The 18471-nt window shown below is 33.7% G+C and overlaps 1 protein-coding gene across 1 annotated transcript; it reads right to left on the bottom strand.

Annotated features, from left to right (window-relative positions):
* Nucleotides 1–16291: 16291 nt before the first annotated feature.
* Nucleotides 16292–17067, bottom strand: LOC102624700 (non-specific lipid-transfer protein 1). Its single transcript, XM_006481119.4, has 2 exons — nt 16633–17067; nt 16292–16531 (listed from the first exon to the last, which is right to left on the bottom strand). Exons 1-2 carry the CDS (start codon nt 16968–16970, stop codon nt 16522–16524), a joined length of 348 nt encoding a protein of 115 aa, XP_006481182.1. The 5' UTR covers nt 16971–17067; the 3' UTR covers nt 16292–16521.
* Between the last annotated feature and the right edge of the window lie 1404 nt (nt 17068–18471).

Here is an 18471-nt window from a genome sequence, read left to right as displayed (position 1 = left end):
CAATCGAACAAAATCATAATTTCTGTGTTTAAAGACTTCATCGTCAGCTGCCAAAACAGCCCTCATCTACAGCCATTGCAGCACTAATATTTGAATACTGGGGGCGACGGAAGTAGTACGAGTAGTAAGCCCAAACGATACACTGTTCATGCACAATGGTGTCGTTTCTGTTGTAGTCCTAGTGTCATTTCTAACATAACGACAGACATATTAATGAACATGCAAGACTGCAAGTCGAACCTGATACGTTTCTCAATTTAAAAAAATCTGTATTTTTTTTTTTAATTCATTATTATGAAAGTAACAAGACAAAGATATTGAATGATATAATTTCTTACAACAAAATTGAAACAAGCAGAAATTTTTAGAGAATACGAAACGAGAATAATCAAGGACTGACTTAAAACATTTTAGAGAGCAAGACTCTTTGATTCGTACCAATTGAATTGCATCATAATTTGAGGAGGTTGAGGCATGCATATGGCGCTTAAATTTGGAGCTTTATCGTTTGCTAGGAGCTCAATTAATTAATTAAAAACTTTATACTAGATTGATGTAGGACATTATTTTAGAATTATAGGATTTTATTATTTTAATTAGAGTCTATTATAGTATGTTTCTTAATCTTTTATTCTAATATAATTGTGATTTAATTTCTCTTTTTAAGTTAACTTAAGAAAGTAAGTTTTCTCTATTATAAATAGAGAGATTTTATTATTGTTTTCATAACTATAGCCTCAATTAATAATAAAACTCCATTTTGTAATTCTCATTGGGATTATTTATCAAAATCTCTTTTGTAGAGTCTTTCGATTAGAGCGTCATCTAATCTCACTTTACACATTATTAAAAATCTCATTGAGTCGTTTGCGTTAGAACGAGATCTAATCACACTTCAATTAGAGCATAAACTAATCACATTGGCTTGGTCGTCCGGTACTAAAACAATATCTAGTGTTTCCTACCCTATCAATTCCACTTCCGCTACGCCCGCTCTATCATACATGCATTAGCATTTGTTTATCCCTCCATAAACAAGCCAAGAGAAACTTATATTAAGTAACTCATTTTTGTAGCCTATTTGTGGAAGTCTTATTTCGGTGGAATAAAAAAGACTTTCTTTTTCTATTTGAAATTAGTAAATTATATTTGAAGGGTAAAAAATGACCAACATTATATTACCCCCATAGAACATAAATATAAGGCCATATAAAATTCAAATACAGCAGTTAGGGTAACTGAAAACTCAAATATAGCAAAGACAAATGCCTAACAATAATAAAGGAAAAAAAAAAGTAAATAATCATCCACTACAGATTTCTAATAACCGAAAGATAAATGACTTCAAAAGATTTAATAAGGTATGTACTGAATAAATTTTACCAATCTTACCCAAATCAACAGCCCAATATTAGTAGCTCACTTTTGACTGATTTTATTTAAAGATTTCTCAGCTGCTTACATTCCAATATATAGGAACTTTTTTAATTTTATTTTATTAATTTTATCAAGAAGCATGCATGTGGCTGTGTTCATTTTCCTTCCTTAGAAAAGTCATAATGGAGTACTGATGGTCAATAAAATAAGTATCTTATGTGATTGGAGATTTTTTTAAAATTTTAAAAGGATAAAATAAGTATCTTATATGGAGTTTGCTGGTCAAATTTTTGAATGTCACCAAAAAAATTGTCTTTTTGTAGTGTTATTTGAATCGAAATATCCGCCCATTGACACGACTCAAAAGTGATGTTACTCTCAAGTATAAGAGTGTCTAGTTATAATATAACCCGATAAATTCGGGGTCGAACCATAAGAAATTTAAAATCTAGTAGTCAATTTGTTAAATAAAGAAAATTAATTACGGGAAAAGAAATTACTAGGAATCAATTTAAAATTATGCTAATGTTAAGGGATCCACTCTCAGTATTCAAACTATAATTTTAATTCTCTATCATTAAACACTATGCATCTGTGGTCAATTTGCATGTGTTTGTCAAACACTATGCATCTGTGGTTTTTTAAAGTTGTAGCTCCCTTCACATATTTATTTATCGAACTCTATACATACGTGGCTTTTAAACTATATAGCTCCCCAACAACAGTTCCAAATGAACCCTTGTCTTAATTTAAAACAGAAGCTGATTGTTATTTTAATTTCTTATTTTTGCTTCATTTCTTATCTACAAAATTGGGTCTAATTTTAGAGCTTTTCAAATTTGATTTGAATGGATAATCGGACGACCTTTTGCATGCATCCAAAGGAATATGCGATTGGCTTTTATACTACCCCATTTCAACAGTTTTAGGATTGAAATTTGGCTTCTTATTTTGACGGGCTGGTAATATGTTAATACAAGAGTATACATATATTTTCAATAACACAAATTTAAAAGTTTATTCCATGCCAAATTGAAGCCTGCCAAGGCAGAGCCATTGATTGTAAAAGAAAATTTTGTTACACAATGAAAGCACAACAACTGCTTCTTCTTATTCTGTTGGAGTTGTGAAGCTCAAAACTGAACCTGGGGATTTGTATGACATGTCGATTATCCTTCATGAAGCATAATGACTTGTCGTTTGAATTAGAGTTCAGAGAAGCTGAATGGATTAAACGCTATGTCGGCTGGATGTGTTAGCAATGCACGTGACTCGTCACATGATTCACTAACTCAAACGGCAGCCACATTTGCGTTTTAGTTAGCAGATTGCATGAGCCTCTGACAAGTGTCCCAGAGCAGATTCAAGAATTGGTTAATTCGATTAGATCACGCGGGAGACAGCTGATTCATCATCTTGGCTGGAAATACAGAAACGTGAGCTGACCTCTGGGGGCTCTTTCACTTGGTTCTGAAAGGACTATAAAAAGTCCTAGGCTCTATTACTAATGGTATTCTATTGAGTTGTATTAATTCTTCATATGTGTAACTTGTTCTCTGAAATCAGTAAAAGGGTTGCTGCATTTTCCACAGTGGATGTAGGCCAGAAATTGGCCGAACTACTATAATCTTGGTGCAAAGTGTGTGATCTGTTTTTCTTTGATTGTGTGATTAATTTCAGTAGGTATTCTTGGTTCTTGACAAAACTTCTTGAGAGATTGATTCCAGAACTAGATCAAGTTTCTTTGAGTGGGTCTTGGGGGTTCCAAATTGGTCTTGGTAATTAATTTGGATTCAACAAATTGGTATCAGAGCCTATCTCTGGTTTCTTGGTCTTTGCAATGGCGTCAACTAAACTGAAAGTGGAGAAGTTTACTGGCGAAAATGATTTCCACCTATGGAGACTCAAGATGAGAGCCTTATTGGTGCATCAAAGGTTGGATGTTGCACTCGATGATGAATCAACATCCAAGAAGCCAATGAAAGTAACTGAAGAAGAATTATCTGAGGTTCTTGATAGGGCACACAGTGCAATAATTCTAAGTCTTGGGGATGGTGTACTTAGAGAGGTGGGTGGAGAAAGAACAGCAGCAGGTTTATGGAAGAAGCTTGAAGACTTATACACAAAGAAGTCAATGGCTAAAAGACTAGCCACCAAGAAGAAGCTTTATACCCTGCAGATGGAAGAGGGATCATCAATTACTGATCACATTGATGCTTTCAACAAGATCATCTTGGATCTTGAAGACATTAATGTAAAGATTGATGATGAAGACAAAGCCATGATTCTGCTCTGCTCTCTGCCGAGCTCCTATGAGAATCTAGTGGATACTTTGATGTATGGAAGACAGACTCTCGCTATGGGAGATGTAAAAGAAGCTCTGAGTTCCAAGGCTGCAATCAAGAAAGAAACCAGGGATGGAGAAGGGCTGACAGCAAGGGGAAGAACTGAAAGTAGAGAGACAAGTAAAAACAAGAAGAAGAGGTCAAAATCCAGGCCAAAGAACTTGAAATGTTTTCATTGTCATAAGGAGGGTCATTTCAAGAAAGATTGCCCTGAATTCAAAAACAAGAAGAATAAAGCAAAGGAAAAGAGTGGAGATGCTGCTGTTGCATCAGAATGTGAAGAATCTGATGGCTATGACTCTGCTGGAGTTCTAATAGCAACTAATGCTCAAACAAAAGGTAATTGGGTTTTAGATTCTGGTTGTTCCTTCCACATGTGCCCTAATAAAACTTTATTCACAAACTATGAGACCTGTGATGGTGGGGTAGTGGTAATGGGTAATGATTCAAGCTGTAGAGTGGTTGGCAGAGGTTCAATTAGGTTGGAAATGTTTGATGGCATGATTAGGGAACTAAGGGATGTCAGGCATGTGCCTGATCTCAAAAGAAACCTTATCTCCCTAGGAATGCTGGATAAAATTGGATGCCTTGTTAAGCTTGAGTCAGGCACTTTAAAAGTCTTGAAAGGGTCAATGGTTGTGATGAAAGGGAACATGAGCAATGGTCTGTATGTGTTACAGGGATCAGCTGTTACAGGGGATGTTGCTGTGTCAAACCAGAAAACAAATAAAACCATGCTGTGGCATATGAGGTTAAGCCACATGAGTGAAAGGGGCTTGGTAGAACTATCAAAACAGGGAGTCTTAGGTGTAGATAAGATAGAGCCTTTGAGATTCTGTGAAGATTGTGTCCTAGGAAAATCTTCAAGGGTGAAATTCAGTACTGGTATCCATAACTCAAAGGGGACTCTAGACTACATTCATGCTGATCTGTGGGGGCCTGCACAGACAGCTTCTCTAGGTGGGGCTAGGTATTTCTTATCTCTTATTGATGATTTCTCAAGAATGGTTTGGGTATTTAGTTTGAAGAGCAAAGATAAAGTGTTTGATCAGTTTAAGAACTGGAAAATTTTAGTTGAAAATCAGACCAATAGAAAGGTGAGGAGACTGAGAACAGATAATGGGTTAGAGTTCTGCAATAAGGACTTTGATGATTTCTGTACAAAGCATGGTATAGTTAGACACAAAACAGTAAGACACACTCCACAGCAAAATGGATTAGCTGAAAGGATGAACAGGACCCTAATAGATAAAGTTAGGTGTATGCTGATCCACTCTAAGCTACCCATGAGTCTATGGGCTGAAGCTCTTGATACTGCCTGCTTCATAGTAAACAGGAGTCCCTCTTCTGGAATCAATTTCAGAACCCCATATGAGCTCTGGTCTGGCAAACCAGCAGACTATTCTCAATTAAGAATATTTGGCTGCCTAGCCTATACTCATGTCAAACAAGGGAAGTTAGAGCCCAGGGCCTTTAAATGTGTGTTCTTAGGATATCCTGCTGGTGTGAAGGGTTACAAGCTGTGGTGTACAGACATGAAGCCACCAAGGGCAATAATCAGCAGGGATGTGGTGTTTAATGAACATGAAATGCTTCAAAACTCAGCTACTGAAAATCAAACCATTAAGAGAGAATCAGGGGGTGACAAGAAGAGTTTTCTTGAGGTGGAGCTTCCAAGCTCTAGCACAGAAGCTGATAAAAAGATAAGGCCTGAGAATGCACCTGGAATGGATATGCCTGAACAGGAAGATGAATCAGAAGGTGAAGATGACCTCAGAGATTATCAGCTAGTAAGAGATAGAAAGAAAAGAGAAACAAAGCCACCTAAGAGGTATGCATATGCAGACTTGATTGCATTTGCACTATCAGCAGCACAGGAAATAGAAGAAGATGAACCAAAGTCTTACACTGAAGCTGTCAGTAGTAAGGACTCAAAGAAGTGGATTGCAGCTATGAATGAAGAAATGAGATCACTGATCAAGAATCACACCTGGGATCTGATTCCAAAACCAGCAAAGAAGAAAGTAGTTGGCTGCAAGTGGATTTATAAGATCAAAGAAGGTATACCAGGAGTTGAACCACTCAGATACAAAGCCAGGCTGGTTGCCAAAGGCTTCACACAAAAAGAGGGAATTGATTTCAATGAGGTTTTTTCCCCAGTGGTAAGACACTCTTCCTTAAGGATCTTGTTAGCACTGGTTGCAGTAAATGACATGCACCTGGAACAGATGGATGTCAAGACTGCATTCCTTCATGGGGAATTAGAAGAAATGATTGTAATGGCACAACCACGAGGTTATGAAGATCCAGCTAAAGCTGACTATGTGTGTCATTTGAGAAAGTCTCTATATGGATTAAAGCAATCCCCGAGACAATGGTATTTGAGATTTGATAAGTTCATGGCTGAGAATAGCTTTCAAAGATGCTCTTATGATTGCTGTGTATACCACAAAGATTTGAAGGATGGGGGTAAGATCTATCTGTTGCTATATGTTGATGACATGCTTATAGCATGTAACCACATGGATCAGATAGATAAACTGAAGAAGCAGTTAAGGAATACCTTTGAGATGAAGGACCTTGGAGCAGCCAAGAAGATTCTTGGAGTAGAGCTGCTGAGAGATAGCAAGAAGGGGATATTAAAACTATCACAGCACTGCTATATAAAGAAAGTACTTGAGAGATTTGAAATGGTGGATTCAAAACCAGTTCAAACTCCTCTAGCTGCTCATTTCAGGTTGTCTTGTAATCAGTGTCCAAGAACTGAAGATGAAAAAGCTGAGATGAGCAAAACTCCATATTCAAGTGCTGTGGGATGCTTGATGTATGCCATGGTCTTAACAAGGCCAGATATCTCCCATGCAGTAAGTGTAGTTTCCAGGTATATGGCTAATCCTGGAAAGGAGCACTGGAGAGCTGTTAAATGGATCTTAAGATATCTCAATGGGACTGCAAATTATGGCCTCATCTATGGTACAAAAAGAGGTACAGAAGTTGATGTTGAAGGGTATGTGGATGCTGACTATGCAGGGGATCTAGATAAAAGGAGGTCTCTAACAGGCTATTTGTTCACACTCAGTGGCTGCACCATAAACTGGAAAGCTTCACTTCAAAGTGTTGTTGCTCTGTCAACAACAGAAGCTGAGTACACTGCAGCTGCAGAAGCCTTTAAGGAGGCAATATGGCTCAGAGGAATGGTTACAGAATTGGGATTTGAACAAAGACAGGTGGTTGTTCACTGTGACAGTCAAAGTGCTATTTGCCTAAGCAAGAACCAGGTGCATCACGAAAAGACAAAGCACATTGACATTAAACTTCACTTTGTCAGGCTGGAGGTGTCTAAAGGAGTGGTGAAGCTGATAAAGGTTCACACTGATAATAACCTTGCTGATATGTTGACAAAGGGTGTACCAGTTGCTAAGCTAGAGTTCTGCATGAACTCAGCTGGAATATGCAGGCTATAAAACTGCAGGGATAAAGTGGGAAGCAGGAACTGAGGAGTAACTGATTTGAGTTCAAGGTGGAGAATGTTGGAGTTGTGAAGCTCAAAACTGAACCTGGGGATTTGTATGACATGTCGATTATCCTTCATGAAGCATAATGACTTGTCGTTTGAATTAGAGTTCAGAGAAGCTGAATGGATTAAACGCTATGTCGGCTGGATGTGTTAGCAATGCACGTGACTCGTCACATGATTCACTAACTCAAACGGCAGCCACATTTGCGTTTTAGTTAGCAGATTGCATGAGCCTCTGACAAGTGTCCCAGAGCAGATTCAAGAATTGGTTAATTCGGTTAGATCAAGCGGGAGACAGCTGATTCATCATCTTGGCTGGAAATACAGAAACGTGAGCTGACCTCTGGGGGCTCTTTCACTTGGTTCTGAAAGGACTATAAAAAGTCCTAGGCTCTATTACTAATGGTATTCTATTGAGTTGTATTAATTCTTCATATGTGTAACTTGTTCTCTGAAATCAGTAAAAGGGTTGCTGCATTTTCCACAGTGGATGTAGGCCAGAAATTGGCCGAACCACTATAATCCTGGTGCAAAGTATGTGATCTGTTTTTCTTTGATTGTGTGATTAATTTCAGTAGGTATTCTTGGTTCTTGACAAAACTTCTTGAGAGATTGATTCCAGAACTAGATCAAGTTTCTTTGAGTGGGTCTTGGGGGTTCCAAATTGGTCTTGGTAATTAATTTGGATTCAACATATTCAATTTTTTTTTTTTTCAAATGAGCAAGACGTAGCTAGCCAGGTAGCTAGAGTCTGTCAAGGCAGCGGTCAAGGTTGAGATCCAGTTGGATTGGCGTTGTACTGGGAAGGGTTGGGACCTGAACGAACAGGTCTCGAACCAAAAGCAAAAACAGCTTCTGAACCTGAGCCTGAGCCGGGGCTGGAGTTGCTTCCTTTCTTAATATCCTATTAATTCCGAAAAACGAACCCAACACACAGATTATTAAAAACAAAGTTAAAAAAAAAATAAAAAATTTTATTTATAATCAAAAAAGAAAAATCGACGCGTTCCTTAAAATTTTCGCAGTGACAACAATATAAAATAATTATTAAAGTACTGCTAATAATCAAAATATTTGCAATAATATTTTAAATAAATCTAGTTAGTGGGACCTAAAAATATTTTACGCAAAACAAAAAAAATGACCAACATTACATCGCTACATAAAGCATAAATACAAGATTATAAAAAATTTATATACCACTTGGGATAACTTAAGACTGAAGTCTAGTAGTTAAGGAAAGCAAGAAAGTCAAGAAAGAATTGTTTGTTTGGGGGTAGAGGACTGGGGAGAGGAAAAGAATTTAATTTATTTTTTTTCATCTTCTAATGTTTGGTTGGATCAATTTCCATCAAATTGAAGAATTTGTATTCTTTATCAATGGGTACGGATTTCAAATTTCAATATTATCCTATAATAAAATTAATTTTAAATAAATTAAAGTGTAAATAATTTATATTTGTTTTCTTAAATTAATAGGGTAATTTTTTTATTTTTTATTTTTTGGGAAAAAGAAAAAGCATTAGAAGAGATAAGAACGCATTCGTGATGAAAGGAAAGCAAGAAAGTCAACAGGAAATATTTGACCGAAATAAACGGTACATTGTTTTGAAAACCGCTTATAAACTAACTATTGGGACTTCGCCTCTTTGCATTTTGAGTTTGGCGTTCAAAGACTCGTATGTTTGTTGCCTCTTTTAATTGAATCTAATGCACACAACTTACATGTGGTGTGGTCAAAGGAGGTTTTTTGGATGCGGACTGAGATTCGAGAGAAGAATAAAGACCATAATGCGATGCAATCAGGATTCATTTTAATCCAAAAACTAAAAGTGGTCTTTATTTAATAAATAAACAGTGTGTCCATGCTAAATAATATACATCATAAATGCCATCACAGTTGAACGTGAAGTAGAAACCACGCCGCGTGTTAATAATGTTAATGAGAATTGATATTAGAATAGGATAAGGTGCGGATAAAAGTTGTGTCTATTTTGTCTTTTGAAAACTTTTTTTAAAAAAAAAAAAAAAAGCAAGAAATTGGAGAGCTAAAATAATAATAATGTCATTTGTAAAATTGTTGAATGCTAGCTCTTGGATTCAGTCAGAGGCTAAGATTAAAAGTGCACATAATATCAAATTCAGGACTCTTGTTGAGAAAATGTGCTATATATATGAATAAAAGAGAAAAAAAAAAAGCATGAATTTTAATAATATTGTCTTTTAACTCAATCCATATTTGAAAATAACAGATCTGAATGTTAACTCAATCCGTATTCACCGAAATGAGTATAAAAAATAGCACATAAAGTATATATGACAAAAAGAAATTATCTTGTGGTGAATATATATATATATATATATATTTAATCCTGTAGTAAATTTTTTTAATCTTTCAATGGTGGTGTGTAATTTTTTTATACTAATTTTTGTATACTTATCACTACAGAAGATTTTATAATGACTCAACGGTTGTATTTCCATGTCTTAAGAGCTCATATTTTGCTCCTCCTTGGCGTGTAAGGATTGCGTGGGTTAATTGTTTGCGGCTCATTCGGAATATTCATTTTGTTTATTCACTTCGATTAGAAAGAATCTTCTTGAGGTGTAAGGAATATTGTTAAATTTACAATCTATAACCACCTAAACCATTTAACAGACATGACAATTAATAATAACGAAACAGAGCACAAAATATCAAAACGAAGTGTAAAAAAGGTAAAAAATAAAATTAAAAAAAAAAAAAAGAACACCAATGTTAAACACAACCCTCACAAATAATAAAATCAATTCTAGAACGTTTGTAGCCAACGGGCTCATAGTCCATTGGCATGCTCATACCTTCAAGAACCTTGAGGGTATGGATTCTCCACATTAAGATATAATCGATTTTTTTTTAATATTAATGGTGGGGTAAATATCTCTTTTTAATTTTAAATGAGAGTTAATATTTAAACTGTACTGTAATATAATTATTCGAGAGAATTCTGACTGATTTTTTATTGTAAATATCAATAACACTTTGATTGTAATATATCAAAAAAAAATAAAAATTCTAGAACGTTCATCAATCTAAAACCAACAATTATTTTCTTTGATCTATGTTGAAGATAACAAGAGAGTGCGCGGAGAATGTTTTGACACGTGCGTGCTTTCTCACTGGCTGGTGCAATTATTGTGAAAATCAAAATCATTCAACAAGCCAGTTAGTTGTGTGCAGACAAATTAGAGGTCATCAAAACTAACCAATTTCAAGGTCAAAGGTATTAACCATTAAAGACGAGGGCCGGCGAACGAGTAATCGACAAGTGAAAATAAGATCTCATTTCTAGACGTTTCAAAACATGCTACTACCTACTAGCACTAGCAGAGACAAAATTTATGTTCGGAATTCATTTATTCAGTTCAATTAGACATGAAATACACGAGTTCGGGTTTAGAAAAATTATTTTAATTAATAAGTAAATCGAACATGTGTCAATTCGTTTAATAAACAAGTCAAATGTATGAGTTTGAACTCATTGATTCATTTATTAAACTAATTTATATTTGTGTCAGAATTACTCGTTTATGATGCTCGTTTAATTAAATTAATCATTTATGTTTATACTCTAAAATTTATATTTAATTACTTAAAAATAAGGATAAAAAAATATAATAATGCATCACATTATTCATTAATACGATTATTTTACAAATTATTCATGTTTATACTCTAAAATTTATATTTAATTACTTAAAAAATAAGGATAAAAAAATATAATAATGCATCACAATATTCATTAATACGATTATTTTACAAATTATTCATGTTTATATATTCTTTCATAATATTTCTTGTCTTTTATAAATATTATTATTGTGGACGCTGCGATTTAATCCAACGGTGAGTCCACAATAATTTCACTTCAGACCTTTACCCTCATTCTAATTAAATTTGCTTTGATTTGCAAATTTTTCCGCGTGATGCAGGTCTGGTGTTCTGGATATTTACAATTTTCAAGTTACACGTGTTTCGCCGAAGCATCGGCCACTTGCTTTTTGATTAAGCGTGATATCTATAAAGTTGATGGTATGACTGGCATTACCACCTCGGTTTTAAGGGCTAAGGGTCATGCCCGGCTACGTTTAGCTCGGCCTGGCTGAACTTCGACCTAATTTTAAGGGCCAAGACTCGGGCTTGGCTCAATATTGTAGAGCCTGGGTTGGGCTTAGATAAACATAGGCTCCGCCGCTGCCCTGGTCTATAGACCAAGAGTCGAACCTTTTGAAGGTCCAAGCTCTATGTTACGTTTGGAGGGCCCAGCCCCTCAACCCTATTCCTTGTCATTTTCCCCCTAAAAAATTAGGCCCGGTCTATTTTTCCGTTTAAAATCGCCTGACAAATAAGGGCTATGAAATGTTTGATTTAAATAGCCGAACAAGTGAGGTCTGAGCCGTTTATTGAGTATCAATCACAGGTTCATAATCACGTCAAGGAGGCACCATCAGGGCCATCCATTTGTGGTCAATGTAAGGCCAATGTAAGCTAGATGCGACGTCAATGCGCAAACAAGAAAGAGTGATACATGCTGCGATCCGGTACGTCCAAACCACAAGCGGTCATGCAAATCAACGGACCAAACATGCGCGTGTCAGTATCCGGGTCCAAATGTCTTAAGAGACCATGTGCAGAATTAATGGGCTGGGCATTGGGAGTTGGGAATGTTAAAATGAAGTTAAATTAGTGAGGTGCATCTAGTAATTGCTTTGGAAAGGTCCAGTTGTTATCAATAATGAATTTACTTGAAAGACCTTACAAAATGTCGCATTTAAATGTTTGTCATGCATTATATTCATAATCGTCTTACAAACATTTCTTATTGAAGAAACCTCTAAAAATTTTAAAGTAACTTCCTTTTTTATGTCTACCCTGCCGGTAATCCATTTTTCTCCCTACTTATATAAGCGGAATTCAAATTTCAAACATTTTATTTTTCATACAAAATATATTACCACCTTAACTAGTTGGTATTTTTAATTGAATCATTTCCATTACACTCCAATTTGTTTCGGGTTCAATGACTTGAAAAACAGAAACTTAATGTATGTTCATAAAGTTTGCAATCTTGACATGCACGAATGATAATCTTTAACTTATTTTGGTGTATGGATGGAAGATTTTTCATACCACTTTACTTATAATCTTTTGATATTTTTGATATATGATTTATACTAGTTACCATTAAAAGAATGAATAAAAACAATTAATAACACATTCAATTTTTATTCAAAACTTTTTATTTATTTGAATAATCACTACAGAATATTTATATATATTTGGTTAAATATAATTAAACATCTTATTGATGTTTATGTACACTATTTTGATGGGTTTATAAAAACATATTTTATTTATTTGAATAATCACTACAGAATATTTATATATATTTGGTTAAATATAATTAAACATCTTATTGATGTTTATGTACACTATTTTGATGGGTTTATAAAAACATAGTTATCATGATAATTTAATTTATTAAGGTTATATTTACATTTAGGTAGATCTATATCGTAAAATTTAAACTTTAAAAATTTTAGTTCATAGATTTAGTAAGTAAATGAGTTTAACAGTAATTTGAGGATCAAATTAGGGCATCAGGCCACGCTTCAAATTAAATTGGGTTTAAAGAAAGAGAAAGCTGAAGGGGAGAGGGTGCTAAAATATATTTATACAAAATCAAAGTACAAATCTTGGAGCACAATGGGCCTGGGCTACAAGCAAGCAATGGCCCATCAGGGGCTCTAGTCTTTTACCGATGAGATAATTACTTAAAAGGACATAAACATTCATGTAAGTCAATTTTTTTTTCTTTTTTATTTTAAAGACAAAAGGTGAGTAAAATTTAAAAATAAAAAAATGATTTTAAAAACTTATTTAACTCTTTTAAAATTCGAATTCAGAAAATTAAACAGCACTGGCCAAGGCTTTGTACCCTGCACCGCAAAATGTAGTTTGCTTGCCGACTTATTTATTAGCAAGCAGTAGGCCGCCACGTGCTCTACACTGAATAAGCTTAGGTTTTCCCGAAACGAAAGGTTTGTTGGACTGATAACAATTCAGTCATATAAAAAGTTATTTATGAGTTAATATTAGGGCCAGTTTTAGGGAATTTGAGGTCTTAACGAATTTTTCTTTATGGGCCTTCTTTTATTCTACGATTTCAGTATTAAAAAATATAATAACATAAAAGAGCTCAAAAATTGATTCTATTTTTAGTTCATGAATTTTAATAATAATAATAATAAAGATCCTAAAAATTTCAAAAAAATAGTCAAGAAGATATTCCTTTTTACTTCCATTAGAACTATTACAGAAGCAAACAAATAAATAAGAATAATATTATTTTTAAATAATATATTTAGAATAGTAGCACATGCAAAGTTGAAATGATGAATTGATGATTAGATAATGGTTATGAACTTTGTATTTCAAGAAACTATTTTTTTCTTCTTAGAATGAATCAATGATTATAATAATTTTTTTTTTTTGCAGAGAAGAGCGCAATAAATTTTTTACCTTTTGACTTTTGAGATTATAAAGTTTTTCATACAAATTAAAAGGAATGCTAAAAGTGAAAGATTCTAAAATTAAATAATTAAGATTTATTAGGAAATTGAAAAGGTAAATTTTTTTTTTGGAAAGACTAATAATGAATTAAATAATGGTAAGATAATATTAATAATTATATCAATTAACACTAAAGTTACCAAATATAGATTTGTTATAAAAATAATTCTTAATCGTAGAATAATTATTAATTAGAGAAATGTTTAATAGGTTGTCCTACAAAAAGTAATTAAAATTTTTTTTTATTAATTAGAGAATTATTAAGAAAACACCAGAAAAACAAAAATATAGGGCTTTAGGCAACCGCATTTTTTGCCTATACTTAAACCCACCCCTATATGATATAAGTTACATATGTTGTAATTCTAAAAAGAGTTTATGTCAACGATAATGATATCCCTAGACACATCAAATTAGACACACCAAATTAAGTATTGACTAAGCTAAAAGTTACAACCTAGCTATTTAATTTTCAGAACTATTTTTAAAATAAATAATTGAGCAAGCTCTAGAAAACTCGAAATTAAATTTAGCATATTAATAAATATAATTCGTTGAAGGTGGAATCAAGCATGTTTAGATGTACTTCTTTCTTATATCTAGTTAGTCAGCCACCATTACAAAACGAATCATTATATAGAGTTAAAAGATTATGGAGAATAGAGACGCTTTTTACAAAATTACTTTGATTTGTGATCTAATTAACATATGGACTGTTGGAGTGGAGTATCTTAATTGTTAATTCAAGGGTTATATTTTACTTATTTGAAAATTGATTCATAATTTATACATGGAAAGAAAACATATTAATCATCCTGGAATATTGATTTGGCCTAAAATTTTAGATTTTATTAAAGTCTAAAAAAATTATTATTGTATAGTATAATGGTGTAATAATATAATAACATTACACTAATACACTATGTGATGTTAATATGTTATAGCTTTACCATTATAGTTGGATAATTTTTAAACCATCCTAATCTATATTTATGGAAATAATAGAACCTTTAGTCATCAAAAGACAAAAGAAGAAAGAAAAGGATTTCTCCATCTCCGTTATCTGTTCATCTTCCCTAGACCTTGAAAACAACTTTCAATTTATGGTTCTAAAACAAATTCCCTTTTGTAAGAACCTTCTGTGACTTCCACCTCTTCGTTAAAAAGCTGGCCAAGCAACAACGCAGTCATTGGGACCATACGTACAAAGCTCCAAGGAGACATTCATTATTGTTCTAAAACAACGATATGGCCGGTGTTCATTAATGAAACAATGGACCACCCCATCGCTTGCCTTACATATATCACAAATTTAAATTTCTGAACAGTCTGAATTTCATTATTAAGATCTCTTTTTATCGAGCTACGGTAGCTTTTAAAGTGAATATATATATATATATATATAATTATGAAATAAAAATTAATAAAATATAATAAATATAAAATTTAAATAATAATTTTAATAAAATTAATAAATATATAATAAATTTTTTACTATAAAATCAAATCAACTTAATTTTCAAACTATAACTGTTAGTAATTTAGTACTATCGTGTTGTGTGGAAACATATGAAACGGCGATTTGAGATAATAACAAATAAAGGAGAAAAAGAAAACGAATAAATTGCCTACTATAATTCAAATTTCCATTATTATGATAAAGGTGGAACACAACTCTCCCAACCTCACTTCCCAAATCTCCAATAAACCCTTTCTCTTAATTCACAAGTATCAAAGAAAAAATACTCAAATTATTCGAATTCCTCAAATAATAAGAATTGAACCTCACAAATGCTACACGGGAAGCTCTTAACTAATGCTTATAGAAAACTCACAATCATTTTTCTTTGATACTCAAACAAATGGAACTGTAGGCTATTTATAGCCAATTTGCAAACAATAGCCACATTATTTTAGTCCAAAATGGTTACTTAACTTGACCATTTCCTTTACCAAAATGCTCCACCAATAATTATTTAATGACACCTAATTTTGTCACTTGGCTTACTTTACCTAATTGCTTCACTAGCAAATGTTGAATAGTTTAATAAAAGTTACATCGTCAACATGTAGATACAACTACCAAACTTCAATCTCAAATAAGAACTACTCAATTTCAATCTCAAATAAAACTTAAATAAAGCTTAAGATCAGTTCAATTTGTGGGGTCTGGATCTATAGTTATTAAAGAATTACATTGAGGATGACTAAGATGTCGTTTCTTGTCACAAAGTAGTACTTAATTTCTCGTTCGATTTGGACGCTAGTTGTAATATATTTTGAACCAAACCATTATATTTAATTCCTTTTTGGGTCAAATATTATCCAATAATATTGTCGTTTATTCCACATAAAATATGTTATTCGTCTCCGAATTGCAGTGGAAGCAAGAGCTCAAAAGTTCACGTGAATGAGATACTTGAAACTGTGGATAAGTCGTTAAAATGAACACAAGGCAAGATTTCATTTAATAAACAGAATAGACACAAACTGACGATGACATGAAAAGCAAAGACAATAAGACACAACATGAAACGAGGGCGGGAACGAGACTCGCAGTACAAAGTGTAGAGAGAGACTCATAATTCGGACACAAAAATGTCCTTATTATTATACATTTATTCTACTCCGTCAACTTAAATATGAAAATCAACAGCCCAGATTCCTGTTCACCGGACCCTGAAACACAATAAAACAAAAGTGAGTAAAAAAAAATTGAAAATTGAAAAAGAAAAATAATAATAATGTGGAGATTTAATTGAAGTTGAAGACATATATACTTAGAGCAGTCAGTGGAGATGCTGATCTTGTAAGGAATGCTGACTCCACAAGCTCGTGGAAGACCAACAGCATTATTAGGGTTGAGGTTAGGGATTGATCCGGCGGCTTGCTTCAAGCAGTTGCATGCAGTTTGGCGGTCAGGTGTGGTTCTGGCGGCAGCGTTGAGAGACCTGACGCCGTTGCAGCATGGCACAGGTATAGGGCCGCCCGATCTCAAGTAAACGATGCATGGTGCCAATGAGCCAGTCACCTGCCCACATGTTATGGCCTGAGCACTCAGGGGACCAGTCACCAACATGCACAGAACCAAAGCTGAAACAAGCTTGAGGGCAGCCATTTGAGATTTCTCCTGAGATTTTCTTTTTCTTTTTCTTTTTTTTTTTGCCTTTGTTTATGGCTAGCTGTGTTCAGAAGCTTGAGTTGAGTGAGTAAAAGTGTGTTAAGGGCTAGTGTTTATATAGAAGCTTTAAAGAGAGACTACTGTACTGGTTAGTTGGTTGTTGAAATAATTCAATATTGCATTTGATGCCTTTCTCTTTCCTTTTCCACCTATGCGAGTTTCAACGACATTATTGGACTTTTTGATCGTCACATCCTGGACGTTGAAAGCCATTAATTAAAATGGGAATTAGATACGCATGAATGTGCCTACAATTTGTGTTATTCTTTTCTAAGAAAATGCATGTTAAAAAGAAGGCTGATGAAAATTCATATAGTATCCAGGTTTGATTTCATAAACGTATAGTCCAAAAATCATGTGATGGGGGGAGTCGGAGCCGACTGGTTTCCGTGTACACTATAGCGAAAGCAAAGAATGTCTTTTGTTTGCAATATTATGAACAAGTTTATTTTCCTTCAAGAACTGAAATTACAATATTAACATAAGATAATTTTTTTGTCCTTCTAGAATATTCAATCAAATCACGGGGCAGCATGCAAAGTTAGAAATATTTTCGATGGAGACAGATAAATTTATATTCAGTCAGTAATATCTCTTCACACACACACACACATTCCTTTGGAAATAATTAACCATCACAAAGGTAAGAACGAAAAATAAACTTCGAATATATGATATGATTATTTATTGCATATTTTCATTTAGAACATTCCACACGAGTCTCACTATCGAGTAAAGATCAGGTAATGGATAAGGTCATAGATGGAAATTAAATGATCCAACTCTTCGGCTTAATTTGAGAGCGCCATTTTAGTAGATACTCATGAGCTCAACTCATAATTAAACTAATTAGCTGAGAGTTTCAAATTTATATTTTTAGCTTAATAATTTATCTCAACTAATGTTGAATATTTCTTTAGTCTGGTTCTTGCTAGGTAAAAAGAAGAGTGAGTTTAACTCGAATATCATGTATAATAATTCGCGAGCTGAATTTATTCTCGAAAATAGCTCAAAAATTAAAATTGAAATTTGTTAAAATTTTATTGTTAGTACAGTAACTATATATGCTCCTTTTGAATTTTTAACCAAGAGTTAATTCCGTGTGCAGACTTGCTTTTAAAATTGCGGGGAGAAAGTGTATAGAAGGATGGGACGGAACATGCACAGCTAAGTTTTCGGCAGACTGCATGTAATTGCCGGATCATAAATGTGCTACCTCACAAATTTATGACTTGAACAAAATTTTACGAGGGGCATACACGTGTCTTTATAATATCATAGCATAGTTGTGTTAATTCGATATAAATTAAAAAAATTAATTTGTAATTTTTGCTACTCCTACGTTGGAAAAAATCAGAAAAACAGAAAAAGAATATTAAGAAATAAGAATTGCCTCTTCCTCTCAGGCAAAAAAAGGGCCCATAGTTTTGTGGCACCT

The sequence above is a fragment of the Citrus sinensis genome, chromosome 6, assembly GCF_022201045.2.
Source record: "Citrus sinensis cultivar Valencia sweet orange chromosome 6, DVS_A1.0, whole genome shotgun sequence".
In the NCBI taxonomy this organism is placed as follows: domain Eukaryota; kingdom Viridiplantae; phylum Streptophyta; class Magnoliopsida; order Sapindales; family Rutaceae; genus Citrus; species Citrus sinensis.
This window is presented reverse-complemented; position numbering and strand designations above follow the sequence as displayed.

Bases quoted from the DNA above. Each gene is read 5' to 3' on its own strand.
- LOC102624700 (XM_006481119.4), bottom strand. From the start codon at position 16,970: ATGGCTGCCCTCAAGCTTGTTTCAGCTTTGGTTCTGTGCATGTTGGTG.